Consider the following 19,880-nt stretch of genomic DNA (forward strand, 5'->3'; position numbering starts at 1 on the left):
AGATGACTATGAACCTCTATGTGAGAATTGGGAATTGAATCCAGGTCTTCAGCAAGCATGACAAGTGTTCTTAACTACTAACCTAAATCCCCAAAGCCAGGCTAAAATATTCTTAATACACATGTCAATAATCTGTAGAAATTTAATAAAGTTTCAAACCAGTTTTCTGTATCTTTTATAGTATATATTTGAATAAAATACAAAATTTTCTTTTTAGTCAGCCATATCCTGATCATACGACTATCATCATTAACTTTAAGAGAAGCATACAAATATCATGTAAACTTGACACAGCAAACAATCAGTAAAAACGTACTGAACTCTCACTGGTTATTAATACTTTCTGACTTAAGACCAGATGATCCAGGGAGGACCCTGTCAGAATCCAGAGGCTGCCCTCTGCTGATGTAAAGTAGAACTGCAAAGACTTCAGGTTCACAGCTGGAGAGGACTTAATAACTTCTAAAAGCTGACAATTCTTGTGCTCTTCCTTCCTTGGAGAGGACTGTTTCTCTGGATCTTAGCTTTCCTTAGCTGCCTCTCTTCTCACGGGTAGGGTTGGGTCTCTTGGACTTTTCCATCCTTGCTCCTGTGTACATCAGCATGTCTACTATTGCTGTCCTTGTTCAGCTCATGTTTATGTGAAGAATTAATATACAGCATGGTCTTCGAACATTAAAACGAACATTCAGAAAACTTAGATAAGTCAGTTGTCAGAGCAGTAGATCAAAAGTTAGAAAAACATGGACCCGAATTACTGCTGTGTTGACGACATGCCATGTAATTCCAGGTGACTACTTAACCTCTCTGAACCTCTGATTCCTATAAATAGGAATGAACCAGAAGTAAGAAGTATCTATTAAATATCTCATAAATAATTCCTAGGTATTACCGGAATCCACATTCAACAGTATGACTGTCTTTGTTGTTATTTACTTACTGTCATCCCACTGCATACCAAATAATTTTCTGTGCGTACACCTTTTAAAGGCTTTTCATTGGTAACAAACAAAAATCCTGTATAGACCTCCTTCGCCATTTTCTGTCTAGCTAACTCCATCAGTTCTCAAGTCTTACTTACTAACATGTTTACAGAAACATATTGTCCAGGCTGCCACCTGCATGAGCCTCTTCCTTTCCACTCGTCTATCCTCCCAGTAGATTGCTGTGCTTTTCCTATGCAGGATCTAGACTGTATTTATGTGGCCACTTTGTATATTTGACACCAAAGTCCACGGACCACAGATCTCATGTCCAGCATCTAACAGGGTCAGGAATACAATAAGCAACTTGAAAATATTTGTAGGGGAAAAGAAGGAAGAGAGGAAGATGGAAGCAATGAATTCTTAGTCTAATAGCAGGGAAAGTGCACACTTCAGTGCGATATGGAGACAGAGTCATGTGCTCCTTACATACTTATCAAGGCTGCTTTTAATAGAAGTCTAGAGATTCTGTGATCTGGATAGTCACCCAAAAGGAGCCTCATCTTAAATTTATCAGCATTTAGGGAAAACATATTCTCTCACTCTCTCTTACACACACACACACACACACACACACATTCACATACACACACACACACACACACACACACACTCCTACAGACATTTTCTACCATATACACCAGCTCTCAAACTTCCTAATGCTGTAACCCTTAAATTCAGTTCCTCATGTTGTGGTGACCACCAAGCATCAACTATTTCTTTGCTACTTCATAACTGTAATGTTGCGACTTTTATTCATCATAATGAAAATATCTGTGTTTTATGATGGTCTTAGGCCAGCCCTATCAAAAGGCCATTCAACTTCCAGATTAAGAATCACTAATGATAAACTATAACATGTGCATTGAGGAATGACAGAAGACTAACATTCACAAAATAGCAATACAACAAATGACTTGTCAAAAACAATGACCAGCCATGATTGGAGAGACTGAAGAAAGACGGCTGTGTCCTCCATATAACTAGGCTCTAAGGTGAAATAGTAGAGAGAAATGTTAAGGAAGGCCAGAAAACATCAGGAGATGCCAAGTTACTTATCCTGGCCACACATCAGAACACATCCATTTGTAAATATCATAGAACAAACAAGATGGAGTCTAATCTACCTCTGACCTCCTGAGATGCCCTTTCAGCCATAGAGAACTACATGGGCCAAACCTCTATGTCTATACAGGAAAGCAGGACACACTACAGGCTAGATGCATGCTGCACTAGAATCACTGTTTGCACTCAGAGGCAGGCCCAGATGAACTGCAATGACTGCATAGGAGATGTCAATAGAGCTTTAATCTTTCATGTCAAAAGTGCATTTGCACGGATGAGTGTTCACAGTCTCTTCAGCATTCCTCCCTTGATCCTTGGCAAACAGACAACTTCATTACATTATAACTTTTCTGTCTTAGAAACACATAATCTAAGAATAGCCTAGATTATGAAAAATTCTCTTCCTTTCTATGACAATAAGGACAATAAGTATTGCAGCCTTCCCATTTATGCATAGGGATAAACTGCCACTGATATGAAATCAGAGACTATAATAATTCCTAAATATGTCATTCTTATACATACATACCTATGATACAGTTACTGCATATTAGTCATAGTAAGATATTTAATAATCATAACAAATGGAATAACTGTAACAACACAAAGTTATATAAAGCATGAATTGTTTATTTCTTGAATTTTTCATTTACTATTTTTGACCATCAAAGTTGGCTCCAGGTAAATGGGATGAATCCTGTAAAGCAAACTGACTGCTAAGGCAAGACTGTGCAATGGTGTGGTGAGCTCCCCCTTCCAGCACAGGCGACAATTTTCTATAGCATGTTCCAGGCATCACAAATTACATGACAACTCTAAAGCTTACCTTTCTTTATCTCCCTTTACATCAAAGTTCTCCTCAAGGTGTTCTTTGCTTTCTCTCAGGAAGACGTCATCCTCTCCACTCTCACCAAGAGGCACAGGGGACAATGTGCCTATGCTCGTGCAAGGCCTTGCTGAAGGAGCTTTGCAAGTTTCATCCCAAACCCTCTCGGTTAAATGAGTGGAGTTGCTGCACACACCAGCAGCTGGGCTTGAATGACTTGGCCCTTTGGCAAACTCTTTGCTCACAGGCGAGGCTGTCCTTCCTGGTGATGTCTCAAAGCCTACAGGATGCCAGCTCTCTGCCTCCTCTCCTGTCCATAGTATCTCTACTCCTTGAAACTCTACATGTTTAATCCGGCCTTGGCGCCCCATGGAGCCAACCCGATCACATCCTCTAGGGTGTTCTCTTCCAAGGTGAGACCTCTGATCTTTTAAAGCACCAACTCTGTCCCCAGGGTTATGGCTCCCTGCTGAGCTCGAGGACACAGGGCATGCTGACTCCGGCACATGGAGAGGCCCTTGCCTCCTGTAATTAGTTATCTGGGACAGTTGTGCTTGAGCTTCTTCTGGTAAGAGTGCAGTCAGATCCTCCTGGATGTGCAAAGAGAAGTTTTCGTCCGTTGGTACTTCTACTGAAAGAGGTATATCTGGTGATTTTCCTGGGCCAACAGGGAACGTTCTCTGGGCTCTCTGTGGCTTATGACTGGCAGTACTCAGTTCTTTATCCACCTGGTGACCTGAAAAATTAGCATCTTTGTCCAGTACCTTTGTAGCTTGAAATGTTCCTGAAGCTATTCTGGCTTCTGTAGCTTTCAGCGCAGAAATTAAAGAGTCAATGGGTTGTAAACTTTGTTCCTGAGGGTGACACTGAGGGGCATCATTTGGTCCTCCTGTAACACTGTTAAGCATAGAGTCTTGTCCAGCAAGAAGGTGGACTGCCTGCTGCCCAGGCAGGCGGCATGGTGGAGACTTTGCATCAAAGTCTAGAGAGGCTCTGAGGCCTTCCCGACCTTCTTCCATGGTCCCATATTCTGGAAATTCATTAGTGACGGTCGGTGGGAGTAAAGTGCTTCCTCCATGATCACCTAAGAATGGAAAAGAATGGAAACATGTCATCAGGGTCTAGTGTGTACTAATAAGTATCATACATTCTAGGTTCTCAGTAATATTCATTTGTTTACTATTTTCCTTCCACCCAACCCTGTAACATACACTTCTTATAGCCTTGCAGTGGCCCCTTCTGTTCATCCTACATAAACATCAACACGAAAGCTTCTGCACAAGAGGAAGCAGTCTAATGACTCACACAATATTTAACCCTACTTCTCATGAGTCCAAGAAAGGAGACTGCAGTAACTCAGTCCCTTCCTATGCATAAATATTAAAATTATGGTATTATTATCTAAATACCACTGGCAAAATAATAAATATTGATACAAAATCTGAGACTGAACCTCAGAAAAGAAAAGATTTATTTAAAGTCAGTAAAAATTTTCCCAGCTTGAAGTATGTTCTTCTCTGACATATTTTGGGGGGAAGGGAAAGATTTCTAAAATTTCTCTCAAAAGTGACAATGAAGTCAAAATAACAATAATTTTTTAAAAAAAGAAACACAGTGCTTGGAAGATTTCTGGATTTCTACTTGAAAAGCTTTGTGTAATTATTTTGTATTTCATTTATTTTTTTAATTTATAAATAAAAGTTATTTATTTTTCAAAGTAATTTGATGTATGTCTACAACATTGTAGAATGTCTAAATTAACCTAATAAGCATAGATTCATTACCTCTCATACATGGTATATACTTATATACAATCTACTTTTTCAGTAATTTCAAGTGGTCATTATTAACTGTAGTCACTATATTGTAAAACAGATTTGTTGAGTTTACTTCAGACTGAAACTATGTCCATCGATGGACAGTTTCACCATCCCCACCCTGTCCCCAGCCTGGTGACCATTGTTCTACTTTGTTTTTGTTCCAGACATGCAACATTTTGGGAGTCCACGTAGAAAGCTACCAACTGCATAAAACTTAATTGCATCATATGAGGAATTCTAGTAAATAAAGCAAAGAAAACAATATTTAATAAGGATACACATAATCAATCAAATTTACATTTTCCTATTAGAATGAGACCTGAGACTGAGTACATTCTGATAACCAAGACATTTAAATGAAAAAGTTTTTATGGGTAATTCAGTAAGGTCAGCCTCAGTATCCAACCCTCTGAACTAGGTTTTTGTTGCTGTATCCTTATCTATACTGTACTAACTTCTACTTTAAGACGATGTTTGTTGCTTATGAGCCACTACAGAGCTTAGCAAAACAGTCAATGAGTGTCTGAATACACACACATACATATGCACATGCACACGCACACACACACGCACACACAGCATGAAGGACTCAGCTTTAGGCATCAACAAAATGAGGTTACTTGGAAGCATGTGTTATCATATGATAGGTTATTCTCCGTGTACTAAAATTTAGTAAATAGTAACAGTATATCTGAACATATATGTTGTTTTGTACTCCATTTAGAACAACTTAAAATATACTTTCAACTTTAGATTTGTCTCAAATATAATATAATCTCAGATTTACCTCTGAAGTATTTACAAGTTTCCTTGAAGGAACTAATATATACCTCTTTAACTCTCCAAAGGAAGCAACTTTCCAAAGCTTGGCTTTGCAAAAGAAGGCTGTTAAACAAATGGGGTCCCTTTTCCTAAGGAAATAAATTGACATTTGAACATTTTCAATAAGGAGTGCAGACGACTGCCTACATGTGTTTATGCTTATATCCGAAGTCAAATACTACTCCCTGTCCTAATCAAACAAAGCCTTTGTCTGCGATGAACAAGGTAAATGCAGAGGTGCATGGCTGACTGAGGTGCTGAGAAGAAATGACAGTTGCTTAGCCCTAAACAGAGCATGTATACAACCACTCTCAAGCTCAGAGATCACTGAAGAAGAGGCAAGAATGAACTTAAGACCCAAAACATAGGGAGATGGGCTATGAACTGCAGTCTCCTGGGTACGTCATAAACTCACAACAACTGCTGCTGTCTGCAAAAGGCGTACACAAGACGGGGCCTATCCATAGTTAATCATGGATCCAAAAAGGGTCTTCTGGCCTACCCCTGCTTGGTGAGCTATTGACTATTGATGGATTCACGGCCAGAGGTAAGCAGTCTTTGGTTATAGGCCCAATAAGGAGCCCACAAGACTCCTACAGATTGTTCCAAACCCACCGTCACACAGATGACCCCAGTTAAACTCAATGGATCTCAAAAACAATGGCAGTCTTAAATGTGAGGGAAGAGTAGCAGGGTGGGAGACTTAACTAGAGGGCAGGGGTTACAATAATCAGAATACACTCTATACATGTATGAAATTGTCAGAGAACAAGGTCAATAAATATTAGAATTTTTATCTGGGCATGATAGTGCAAGCATTTAATCTCAGAACCCAGGAGGTAGAAGCAGAAGAATCACAGTGACTTCAAGGCCAGTCTGGTCTATATAGCAAGTTCCAGGCAAGCCAGGAAAACATAGTGAAACTCTATCTTTAAAAAATAAAAAATAAAACAACTTTTATTTGTTTATTTGTTTGTTTTTCGAGACAGGGTTTCTCTGTGTAGCCCTGGCTGTCCTGGAACTCACTGTGTAGACCAAGCTGGCCTCGAACTCAGAAATCCGCCTGCCTCTGCCTCCCAAGTGCTGGGATTAAAGGCGTGCGCCACCACCGCCCGGCTTCTGGTTTTTTGTTTGTTTGTTTGTTTGTTTGATAAAACAACTTTTAAATCTTCCTCCTTTGTCCTTAATAAATACCGGACTCCTTTATCTCCATGGACATAGGTATCTGAACACTGCCTATAAGTACATTCATAGAGTAAGTGACATTTTCTTCTTTATCTCCATGGACATAGGTATCTGAACACTGCCTATAAGTACATTCATAGAGTAAGTGACATTTTCTTATCTGTTTTCATAGTTTCGTGAACATGATTCTAATTACCAGATTAGGTTTATTTTCTTCCTATTGGCAATATTGACTAGACACTTGGAAGTACAGTGGGCTGCTATTCACTACTGTCAGACTCAACTACTCATGAGCTTGTGTTTTAGTCTCAGTATTTTATACATTCCTTGAGGTTTTCCCATAAAATAACTTTTTATCTGTGAATAGAGAGGTTTGTTTGCATCTTTCCTGTCCCAAACTGTCTTTCCCACGTAGCCTCTCTCAGTTACCCTCTGAAGCTTAGGTCATTGCTTCTGAAGGATGGGTATCAGATGTATTACATTGAAAGGTTTTAATTCTGAAGCTAACCTCGTGGATATTCTGAACTTTTTATACTGTCCTTTGACTTTGTTCAATGTCTTTTTTTAACTTGACATACTTCTCATCTGAAATGATCCTTCCAGATCTAACTCCAATTCACCACCTTTAATTAAATCTTCCTTTAATACCAGTTCTTGGGTGAAGTAAAGCACCATCCCTCACTGAAAATGCCAATAGAGCTTTCGCTGATCACATACAGGAAACAGGAGCATTAACATTAATTCACAGTTTACACTTCTAACAGCTACAGTTCTTATGGTGTGGGTATCTGCCATGACTGCCTGAGTACCCCATCCCCTGACAGCCTCAGCTGCAGTTGTGAGCCATCCAAAATTGAGGCTGGGATCAAAATGGTTCCTCTAGAGGAGCAAAGGGGTTTTTAACCAGTGAGCCATCTCTCCATCTCCAAACAGTTACAAGTTTTTACCCACCATGAAGTACTTTAAGAAACTCTACCACAGGGACACTAAATTCATATGAACACTGAAATCCACTACAGTGAAATTCATTTACAATGGCAAAGAAGTGTTAACTGACGTCATCTGGCAGTCCACTGTGTCCTAACTGCTTAGTCTGTCATCTACAAAATAAGCATAAAAGCAAGCATTGACACAGAGAAGTATTGAGGGGTGGGGGCGGCGGGAGGAAAGGAGGGAGGGAAGAAGAAAAACAGCATCTCATGTTAAGTCCTTCACTAAAGTTTTTCAGAAGCTGTATTGAAATGTCCTTCAGAAAGAAAAAGAAAATACACCAGGTATAGGAAATGCCTGAGATGTTTGACACAACTTGGCAACTGGTCCAAGCAAAAGAGATGAAAGAAATGAGGCAGAAAGGGCCTGTGGGACTCCTGGGCTTCACTCTTCCACAAGCTCATCAGATCTGAGCTTACTGTTTTAGGAAGAACTAATTTCATAAATTTCTTGTTCCTTTTAATGAGTAAAGACTGGCACAAACAGTCAAGGGCAAATGATACTCCGAGGGGCTAAGGACCTAACTAAGATGTGTCAAACAGTATCAAATAAAGCACTGTACTGGAGCTAAGACTGGACTGCACTGACCGTCTTGAGCTTTCTAGGAATAAATGTGTGGGAAAGACTCAGATGCTACTAAATAGTTGGGATCACTGTTTTCAATAGCAGTAAAGTTAACAAAAACAACAAAAACAAACAAATATTCTTTTAACTGTAGAAGTTTCTTACCCCCACCCCCACCCCCCCCCACACACACACACAGGACATGTGACAGAACTCAGCAGGTCTTCCCATGCAAAAGGAGGATCCTTTTGTTGTTACAGGCAAGAGCTGCTTCTTTTTGCTGTTTACATTTCTGTAAACTCCCTTTAACAACAAACAAAACTTTGCAAAATATTAATCCTGACCTTTTACTTGGAGTTTTATATTTATCCCATTAAAAATTTCTGTAGAAATCATTATAATAGTGTGACTATTTCTTGAAAAGAAAGAAAATGAGAATATTTTTTATTGTACTGGGAGGTTTCTTTGTTTTGTTTTCTGGTGTCTTTCAAAACACTGTTTCTGGCCTTTATCACTCACTTAGCAAACCTCAATAAGCTGTTACATAATCAACATAGGGAATTCACAAGGGCACTGGGTGTGCTTGACACAGCAAAATGACACCTGGGTAGCAAGTGAAGGATGCCCAAGGGGAGAGAGTAGGGGCATAAACAGACTCAGGATAAGCAGAGGCTTGGGCAAAAACAGAGGTAAGAGCCTGAGGCAGATCAGTGGCCCTCATCTAGCTGCTGTGGACTGTCACCCCTGACTTAAATGCCCCCAGACATCCACCACTACCACCACCATCAGTCTAATACTAATATAAAACTCTAATAACATTCCTTTCTGCAGGAAGGCTTATTGGATTCAGCCCAAATCGACAAGGAGATTTGCTAAGTATTAAAAAGAACTCTAGCACTTATCTGAATATAAGCCACATACTTGTGGAATTGGAATAATAGGTACACAACTTAACTGTACTTCTTTTTCCTTTTAAAATAGTGTAAATATAGGCTAAAATACAGGTGAGCGTGAATGGAAGTAGAGTTTTCACACTCACTGAAAAAAATGTACATAGAAGGGAATTTTATTTCTGTAAAAGTTGTCTTTTTCCTTCTGAAATCTTATCTGCTATCTTGTACATTTGGCAAAACTTCCGATAAATTATGCTTTCTGGTATTTGATAAAGCTACTTTCTGTGATCTATAAACCCACTGGCTTTTTTTTTTTTTATTTAATACACTGAGAAGAAGTAGAATAATTTTGAATGTTACAAGATCAATTTTAGCACTGCTTTGCACTCTGTATTAAGTAGCCATCTGTTTCTGCAACGTGGGGACAGGGCTGTAATAAAATGATGGAACAGAAACATTATGTGTTTCAATCCCGAGGAAATGAGCCTGTTTCACAAGGCTAGCTACAGAGAGACTATGCCTTCCTAAGAATGATCTTTAAGACCCAGTATATGAAATCCACTCTTCCACTCTGTCTAGCAAACACAAGAGAAAGTAATTCCAGGAAGAACGACCCACAGACCATTTGGCACATTTACCAAACACTTGGTCACTGAAACTTGAATAAAGAAAAATAGCTTTCTTTAGTTATTCTAAGAAGCAGGGCTTAGGATTCCCCAGGTAACAGGACAGCTGTGTCCAGCCTAGGTCCTATTGGAGGACAATTATGACTTCTACATACCTGTTTCCTGGGACCTGGGTCCAGTAGTTTTTAGGAGGACCTAGCTTGTTTATCTTAGTTACAATTAGATATAAACTTCAAATAGAGAATACTTGGTCTGTTCTTTGCCGTTATATCTCTTACAACACTTCAGCCTAGCACATGGAAGCTGTGTAAGTGAAATAAGGAATGCCATACAATCAACAGTATGTCAACTAGGAGAACTTCAAGGCAGTAACAAAACAAAAATGCCTCCTTAACACCAGGGGGACAGGTCATGGAAGTACCACCCAAGTTCTGGCTCCTGATAACCAAAGGCCAGCTTGAACATAACTATGGAAATGCAGCTGACAATCAATACCTTCTGAACATGCTACCTTCAGACAGTTTATCAGATGGTAAGTTCAATAGAGGCAACTTTCCTTGCCCTTCTAGAATGTAGTATGGTGCGAGCCAGACTGATAACAGTAAACACACATTTCCCAACTGACCACTCTGGAAACAGCCATGTCAGCATTTCCTCACTTACATCAGTGTCATAAAATTGCAAAGTCAGGGACTAGGGAGATGATGGCTCAGAGAGTTAAGAGCACTTATTGCTCTTCCAGAGGACATGGGTTCGATTCCCTGCACCCACATGGTGGCCTACAACCTTCTGTAACTCCAATTCCAGCGCATCCAATTCATTCCTCTGGCCTGCAGGGGCAGCAGACATGCATATAATATACAGATATACATGCACGCAAAATACTCATACACATTAAATAAAAATAAATAAATCTAAAAATATATTAATTCTTCGGTCAGTATACCATAATTATCATTAACAGCTCTCAAGCAACTCTATATAGAGAGATCATTTCAATCACTGCAGAATTTTTTATTTGAAAGTGCTATCCTAGAGCTTTGTACTTAGTATGACCTTGAGACAGCAACATGGACATCACATAGAAGGATGCCACAAAAGCACTTCCCAGACCATTCAAGGCAGAAACTTGAGGGTTTCAAACAAGAAACTTAAATGAGGGACTGTGGAGATGGTCAGGTGAGCAAAGATGCTTACAGCTCAGGCATAAGTCCTGAGCCCCTGACACTCATACCAGCCAGGCATGGGGTAGAGAGATAGCTCAGTGATATGAGCACTTGCTGCTCTTGCAGAGAACCTGGGTTCCATTCCCAGAATCATCATGGCAGTTCACAACTGTCTGTAGCTCCATTCCAAGGAACCCAAATGCCTTCTCTGGCCTCTGCAGGGACCACATGACTGTGGTATATGTTGGTATCAGGTCTGGCTCAGTGACATCACATCTAGGCAACTCCACAACTATTGCCAAGGCAACCGCCACACATTCCCAGAATCCACTGGGCTCAATTCCCACCTTTACCTGGGAGAGACTACTTCACTATCCATATAAATAAGCAGAGTCCCCTGATATCTCTCTCTCTCTCTCTCTCTCTCTCTCTCTCTCTCTCTCTCTCTCTCTCTCTCTCTCTCTCTCTCGTCTCCCTCTTCTTGCCATCACCTTTGCCCTTATCTCCTGGATAAACCTCAAGTGGAACAATTTGGCTTGGTGTGGTCTGTTGTGAGCCATGCCCACTGAAGAACAGTATACATATATATATGTAGGCAAAACATTCACACACACAAAAATAAGTAAATATTAAAGAAATCCAGGCTTAGCTACATGTGCCTATTATCTCCACTCGGGTGGGTAAGTGAACATATGTATATTATTTTTAATTGTTTTACATGTGTTTGTTTGTTTGTTTGGGAGGATGCATGCCATGACTTGCTTTTTAGAGTTCATGGGAAACCCTGTGTAAAGTGAATCTCTCCTGCTACCATATAAATAGATTCTGAAGACAAAACTAAGGTCCTTAGGCAGCATGTTCACTTAACACTGAGCCTCCTCATTGTCCAAACTGGAAGACTCTGAGAACTCAACATTCAGCCAGGCTAGCTGAAAATGACAAGCTTTGATTCAAAGACCCTCCTTCAAGACATGATAAGGCAGACAGAAACCAAAGCTCTTGCATGAACTTCCATGCATACACACATATATTCCCAAGTGTATACATTGTACACACATACACACAAAAAAATAAATAAATAAAAGGAAATCAATCAAGCAGGCCAGAGACTCACATTCACAGTGAAAATATAAGGAGCACTGATCCAGAAACTACACTGCCATCTAGATGTCATTCTGACAATATTTAATATATAATAACTACATTTTTATTCTTTAAAAAATTAAAAGTCCCTCCCTACCCCCTAATTGAAAGTTGCAACTGTTCAATCAATAGAATAGACAATAACTAACAGTTTCCGGAGGTCAAAACGTTTCTACTCCTAGCTTCATCATTCTGATGTGGGTTTGCCCTCATACCAAGGAATCCATCCAGAATCCCTTCCAAAGAGAAATAGAATAAGGGCCTTTGCTGGAACACTGTACTTCCTGAGTTTAGAGTTCACTGTAAGTGTTGCTCAGATAGCTAATGATTACACTTGCCAAAAATTGCAAATGTGATCTTGACCCTCCCACAAAGTGTGAGCATTACCATCTAGTTGTCCTTAAATAAATTATATGGGAGTTTAAAGGATAAAAGTTGAGAAAAACTAACGTTTTTCAGTATACAAAAAAAAAAAAAGCTAATTTCCCCCATAATTTCCCACTCATTTTCTTGGTTATATTACTTGTTAATAAAAGAAATTCATAAGCCAGGATCAAAAGTAAGTGTTTTAGTTAGGAGAGATGACAGAGGTTCTGGTTAGTCAACAAAATGATGGACTGGGTATTAGGACTATCTTGTACCTCACTGGTACAATTAGGAATAAGTATGCTCTAATTGCATTTTGAGAGAAAAGTTTTACTTTAATAGGAAGAGTGATATGTAGGAGGAGCTAAATGGGAAGGAGTAGTGAGAGAAAGAGATGGAGTAAGGAGAGAAGATGAAGGAGAGGAGAAGCTAGGTGATGAGAGAGAGAAAGAGAGAGGGGGCATGGAGGCAGATGTTCACAGGTCTCCACCAGTCAAAGATAGTTTTTATATCTAGGTTGGGTATTGGGTTACGCTTCTGATTGAGCATTACCAAACTTATAAATCCTTTGATTAACATTTTAAAAATTGTATAAAAGCAAAAAGGAAAGGGGGGGCATGGGACAGGGGTTTTCTAGGGAGGGGAAATGGGGAAAGGGGATGGCATCTGAAATGTAAATTAAAAAAAAAGAAATTCATGGGCAAAGTCAGTGAGCTTGCATTAAGAATTTATAACTGTTTTCTGAGACTAATACAAATCATCACACTCACAATCCTTTATAGACCACCATAAACCTTCTCCCTCCTTCAAACTGCAGTAATGTGTAAGAACAACTACACCTTCTTGAATTATTTCAACAGTAGAAGTTTCTCAGAAACCACTGAAAGGCAACTAATTTCCTCTCACTTGTGCAGGAGCAAGGATGAAAACGAAGTGACAATTCTGACCATTCAGCCTGAAATCTTACTGGGACACAGATGCCTCATTTACCAATACACAAAGCAAGCCTTGCAGAATTAAAGACCTCAGCTGCATTTTGTCTATAAGTAACCATAATTCTGAACTATGAAAAACAGTGACCAATAACCTTGCCAGAAACAGATCACAGCTTACATTCTCAAAGCAATGGAAAGGGGTTCATTATAACAAGGCAGGTTATAACCTAATCCACTTACCAAGCAGTAGAAAATGTATCTGGTATGATAAAAATATCAGAAAATGAGTGTGAGTAATGCACACCTGCCATGTGAGTAACACACTGCTTTAAACTTTGAGATGCACTCTCCATCCTGAGAAGTCACGTTCTGGAGAAGATGATGATAGATACTGGATGATGCTCACATTTTCTGGATCCTGAGAGCTCTCTAAATGCATGCATATTTAAGGTTTTATGTGCTTCAGAGGCCGGAAAAGTTCTGCCAAGCATTATACAAGCTTTTAGCATGTGCATACAAACAGAGAAGGCTCCATTAATTGGACATTCTTCCCCTGGTGATTAACAGTTACAGCTGTACTTACCACAGACTAAATCCCACATGCTAATGATTCAGAACCCAATTTTCCCCATCCAGCCCTACTCCAACAGGAGTGACAGTACTTTTTACCATGTCTGTCAATGCCAGTGGAAGCTTTGAAAACTCCAGAGGTCGCGAAAGGTCAGGCATAAGAAGCAAGCCATTCATTGTAGAGCAGAGTCTCTGCAACAGCACGGGAAAGAAAGCTTGCAGCAGGAGCTCACCTGAGATCAACCATGTCTCCTAAGTTTTGTTTACGTCTCCCTGCTTTCTTTAGCTTAGCCTCTTCTCTCTCCTCTACTTCATCCATTCTACACTTCCTCCTGTCTACACATCTACACTTCTAATATCTAGTTTTATATCTCCTCTATACTGACTCTAGTTTCTATTCTGTTTTTTGAAGAGGACAATGGTTCACACTCAACTCTTGGCAGCTCCATAATATCACCTGAGCAGGCCGTCTTCCACTAAAGTTAATACACATGTGGTAACATTAGAACAAATATTCGTGTACATTTTTGTGAAGTCACTTAACAGTGAAGAAATTTAAAAACTGACTATGTCAACTGCGAAGTTGAGTGTCAACTGCGAAGCAGCTAGAGTTATGAGCAGTGATAGCCAACCACAGCTGTGGGCAAGGCGGCCGTGAGGATGGAGAAGCAGCCTCACTGGGCTGGGACTAAGCCCTCTCAGTGGCCTGCATACGGAGTAGAAACACTAGGGTTTAAAGTCGGATTTCATCCTGCAGACTGACAGGAGTGACTCCAAGCATATCTACCATTGAAAGTTCAACAGAAATTTGAAACTCGGTTTCTCTAGAGAGATAAATAAATCTTAAAATACTATAAAAAAATGTTTTTGACAGATAGGAAAGGCACATTGAGGTAAAATAAAACAGTTGCTATAAACTTCCTGGAAAGGCTAGATAGACTTCAGTGTCAACTCTAATGAGAATATTCCAGCCATTTCTGAAGTGATCCCCACCCCCACGCCCCAGGCTACTTAGATCTCTGGCTGTGTTTCAGACATGCAGATGAAAAGAGGCTTGGGCTCTTTAAGAGAAACTCCTCCCCTATCCCCCATCCAACACCACAGCTCCCTAAACTAAGGAATAGCCTGTTCCTTCTTTCTGCCTATATAATGCATCACAGAAAAGGAGCTTGTTTCTATAGGATGATAGGAAGCCCTGTTCCTAGGAAAACTGCCTAGGGATAAAGGGATGAAAAGAAGTAAAATTATAGGTAAGCACGATGCTCTACTCACCATTTAATTTTTTTTTTAATTAGAAAAATTCAGATCAGATACTAAAATAAATATTAAAAGCTAAAGCCAAGTGAGGTACTGGGCAAAGGCATCTGGAGCCCCCCACCGCATCTTTCTGTTTTCTGGGGAATTAAAGAGTACTTGGCAGAAATGCCCCAGAAGGAATGCAGTCTGCTCTTTTCTATAGCAGGAGTCAGCAGAACTTGGGCTAGCCCCCAGAAGTCTCCTACTGGGATGGCCAAAAGACAACACAAGCAGTCAATAATACAGACGGAAAATGTCACAGCAGCATTTGACAAGAGATAGATAAATAAACTATATTTGCCTGCATAGACCTACAAATAGAGGTTACTCACAGAGATTACTGTAGCTCCAGCAGTTACCCATTGATCATAGAAAATGCCCAGTTCATCAGTTTAACGCTTGAGAAAAGTTAACGAGAAAAAGACGCAAGCTAATGCAAAATGTGCTGTTCTAGTCAACTGGAAGCAAATTAGTTTCAAATTTCCTGGAGGCCCCTCTTGCCCTGCACTGCACACGGTGATGTAAATGGAAGCACTTTGAGCACTTGGAACCAGAGCTGAGCCGAGCCCAGGAACTGCCGCCTCAGCCCCTCACAAAGGCAGAGCAGCCCGCTCTCCTGCTGTGCTCAGCCTCAGTCGCTCTCTCTACCTTGGTAGCTTACCGAAGGCAGCCACTGTAGGGCTTTTCTATAATTGTCAAAACTACTTCCAAGGAGATAACTGAGATGCCGGGAGTTAGCTTTAATGTAACCATTCCCCCAGTGCAGCAGCAGGAAGCCGGCAGAGGCTCAGAGAGGATCGTACCATCCTGGGTGACATCAGAGGTGGGGCTGTCATCCTAGTATTATGCAGCATTTTCTCTGATGCTGGAATGACACACAGGAGCTGAGATGGGCCGGTTCCCTTTAAAACCATTTAATTCTCACTCTGTTCCGACGGAAGAGGCAAATGTGAAAACACTGCCCAAAACCTGCTTCCATGACATCAATCCAGAGCTGACAGTCCTTATCTCACTTGTAAGAGCCGCTGCCACATAGTCATTTTACTAATGATTACATTACTGTTCCTGTGATAAATTAATATTTAATGGGTAATTGATAGTAACTGAAAACGTCCCATGAAAAGATTCAAAGATGTTGAGATCCAGTTTTAAAAGCAATGGAATAAACTTTCACATCACTAACAGTACTTTGGGTGCATGTAATACTTTTCAAGCAATCTCAGCAAAAGCACTCATTTTATAAATAATAGCATGAAATTAATAACATGACACTAGTGAATAACATAACACTGACTCTTGGACTTGATATAAATATTAAAAATAATCCTATCTTGGGCTGAGGATATACATCTGCGCTAGAGTGCATACCTAGCCCTCGGTTTGACCCCCAGCACTGGACAAAATAAAAAATAAGTAACTCATTTTCAGTGTCATTACTATTCCAGTCAGCATGAGAAGCACAGGCACTTCAAAACAAGTTTTCTACTTCATACACTCAGTGTGCGGCAATCAACCGGGTGCCAGGAAGTGTATTCGCTTTAATTCAGAATGTCCATTTTTTATAAATAATATTATTAAATTAGAAAATGTGTAGTAATATGCTAGACACTGCACACTCAACAGTTTCATTCTGAGTTTCATTCCCCAGAAGCCTCTAGAATAGCTATTATTAACCCATTTTATAGATGAGACTACTAAAATACAAAAGAGGTATGAGTCCTGTCAGATCAGATGAGTAAAACTGGCACCACTGGAAGGAACTCAACCACAGACACTATGGCTCTGAAATCCATCCTCTGTACCACCAAGCTACACTTCCCAGAAGTCTGAAAGAAAATGTCAGGGTTTGAAACTACAGCAAACCAAGTAGGCCCATTTCTCAGGAAGACTAATTCATCCACGGGGAGTGGGGGGGGGGGGACAAAAGGATCATATGGTGTATCTAGGGACAGCAGAAATGAAGCAGCAAGGTCAGCTTTAGCAGCTGACAGCTTGTCTTACTTGGGCAAAGGCTTTAGTGCCTCAGCCTCTAAGCTTGATGCTAACCTTCTTGATTAGCATAACACTGTGTGAGGCTTGCGGTCTGGGCTGGTAAGCTAGACTTCATTACTTTCCAATTGTGTCACTTGAAGAAAGTTACTTAAACTTTCTAGTTCTCAGCGTCTTCATTCAAAACCATGCAAATAATAATAGGGTTACTCTAAGGATTAAATAAAGTATGCAAACAAATAAACCACTCAGATGATAAATTATAATAAAAGTTCAAAAGTGATTATTGTAACTCTGATTACCAATAATGACCATTGCTTGGTGTAGGGGCAGATCCATAAACTCCTGATCCTCCTGCCTCCGTCTCCTGAGTACTGAGTTTATAGGTGTATACCACCATAACTAGCTTATTTTGAACTAAGTTGCCTGGTTCTACTGTTTCCAAAACTCTCACTAAGAACAGCTTCTAAGATTGGGGGCAGAGGGATGATTGGCAAGGCAGAAAGGACAATTTCTGTTGGCTTCCTCCACATATTAACCAATCCACAAATCACCAGTTTCCAATAAGATGCAATCTAAAATTGGTGGCAGCCTTCCAAGACTCCTTACAAACAGAAAGCATTGGATAGACACCCTGGGCTCTCTGCTTTCTTAAGCATGGGCTATAGAAGAGGGGACCGGAATTGAAACAGTCATCCTGAATGGTAAGCATTCCAACAGCTGGGGACTCAAAATAAAAAGAACCTCACAACCCTACTAACTTCTGTAATAAAGAGAATAAAGTCTTAAGTCCTTTCACTTCAGTTTTCTAAGAGACACAACTTATACGATCTTAGCTGATAAGCAATTTAAAGGCTGAAGTTTGTGCTGACATTCAGTGACTGGTTACATACCAGTGTTGGGAGCCGACTTTAGCAGAAAGTGGCTAGAAAGCAGCTATCCACATGCTATCCACGCCTCCAAGGTTTACGTCACATCCAGGTGCCTGCAAGGGGCGTGGCAAAAGTGTATAAATACCTCAGATTTCCCTTCAATAAAAGAGACTTGATCAGAACCTCTGTCTTGTCTCCATTCCTTTCGTCTCTTCCTCTTATCCCCACTCTCTCTCTCTCTAGACCCTGACCCTAAGACCAGAGCAGCCGTTTGAAGCCAGGCAGTGGTGGCACATGCCTTTAATCCCAGCCTTTGAAAGGCTAAGCCAGGCAGAGAGGAGCAGGCCGCAACATAGTAACTATTTAGGCATTGTTAAGTCTTTTGTCTCAAGCCGGGTAGCCGGTTGCAACATACCAGTACTTTCCTCCTGTTAAAATCTCTCAAGATCCATCTTTTCTGAAGCAAGTCTAACTGCAACTACAAAACAGATGAAAATGTACAGTCAACATAATATAGCTCAGCTGCTGGTGCCTTGTTTTCTCTCCTGGCTCTAGTACCACTTCTAACTTTGTCCTCCACCTCAGAAGTCTGGCCCAGCAGGTTTACAGGTACTTCTGAATTTACTAATGATAGACAGCTTTCTGTCATCCTATGACATAATCTCTTTACATCCAGTCTTCCCACTCAATACAAGAGTGAGGTGGACTGAAGCTTAGGAAAGAGGTCTGATCTGGACACCTAAAGTCGTCAGTGTAGAGCCATAATTATGGCTAGTGGTAGCAATGTAGAGGCTTCCTGTAATGTTACTTCATGGTTATAATATGCTTTCATGGAATATCTGTCAGTCTTCATCTTAAACCAACTTTATGAGAAAAGTGCCTCACTTTTTCCCAGCTACTGTTTTAACTATACTGAGGAAGTAACTGTAAAATTTTATTTCAAGCCTGGTGAAGTTCCAGAACTCAGGAGACTAAGAGAACATTATTAGTTTGAGGACAGCATGGGCAACATCGTGAGTTCAGGAGAAACTTCATCTATGTAACAAGACTTTGTCTCCAAGAAAAAAAAAAAAAATTCAGTGAATACAAAGGACTGTGAAAAGGAGACACAATGGCTTACCCAAATCATATCATCAAAGTAATGGGGTAAAGGCACCCTGAGATAACAGAATGAGGATATAAATATAACTGTAATTATATAATTATATAAATATAAGTAAAACATAACCGGAAACAGTTTTATACAGCCCAGACAATTTATACCATATGGATGTCTGAGGTGGCACCTAGAAGGTACCTGAGTCCCCATGTGATACAGAGAAAGGAAAGATCTGCATTTTGCATGAAGGGTTAAGGTGTGCTACATACTCTCAAGGCCGTCTTGAGCACTGTGCCTCATGTTGCACACATGGTTACGTCGTTTCCCATAATAAATGTTGTTAAACATGTACAGCATCTCACCACCCTCACAAGCTTAAGTCTGTCTTCTACAGGTACCACAGGGAGGAAGCTTTGACTTGGGAGAAATATTCTTACTTTCCTAAGGTCTGGAAAGGTGATGAACAAGGAGTGTAGCTTACTCTCTGAATCTGTTCCTAGTCTTACCTGGAAAGCAGATGCTGTCCCAGAGGCAGAGTTAATTCCCATCTTTCACATGTTCCATGTCACACATTCAACATGTCAAAACCACAGTGACTGCCTTCTATGAAGAGCAGCTGGCTCCTGATAAAGAATGCCTAATCCAAATGCATCATCGACAACTCCTGTCA

The 19,880-nt window shown here is 40.3% G+C and overlaps 1 protein-coding gene across 10 annotated transcripts in view; it reads right to left on the bottom strand.

Moving 5' to 3' along the window:
- Window positions 1-19,880, bottom strand: part of Psd3 (pleckstrin and Sec7 domain containing 3) — a 515,401-nt gene that overhangs the window by 258,375 nt on the left and 237,146 nt on the right. For 8 of the 10 annotated variants that reach the window (XM_076914230.1, XM_076914229.1, XM_076914231.1 and 5 more), the window contains one exon: window positions 2,875-3,958. In XM_076914230.1, coding sequence (XP_076770345.1) covers window positions 2,875-3,958 — 1,084 coding nt within the window. Of the gene's footprint in view, window positions 1-2,874; window positions 3,959-15,911; window positions 15,986-18,132; window positions 18,225-19,880 lie in introns of those variants that run through there. The other 2 variants (XM_076914236.1, XM_076914237.1) reach the window with 2 other exon arrangements.

The sequence above is a fragment of the Arvicanthis niloticus genome, chromosome 16 (assembly GCF_011762505.2).
Source record: "Arvicanthis niloticus isolate mArvNil1 chromosome 16, mArvNil1.pat.X, whole genome shotgun sequence".
Taxonomy (NCBI): domain Eukaryota; kingdom Metazoa; phylum Chordata; class Mammalia; order Rodentia; family Muridae; genus Arvicanthis; species Arvicanthis niloticus.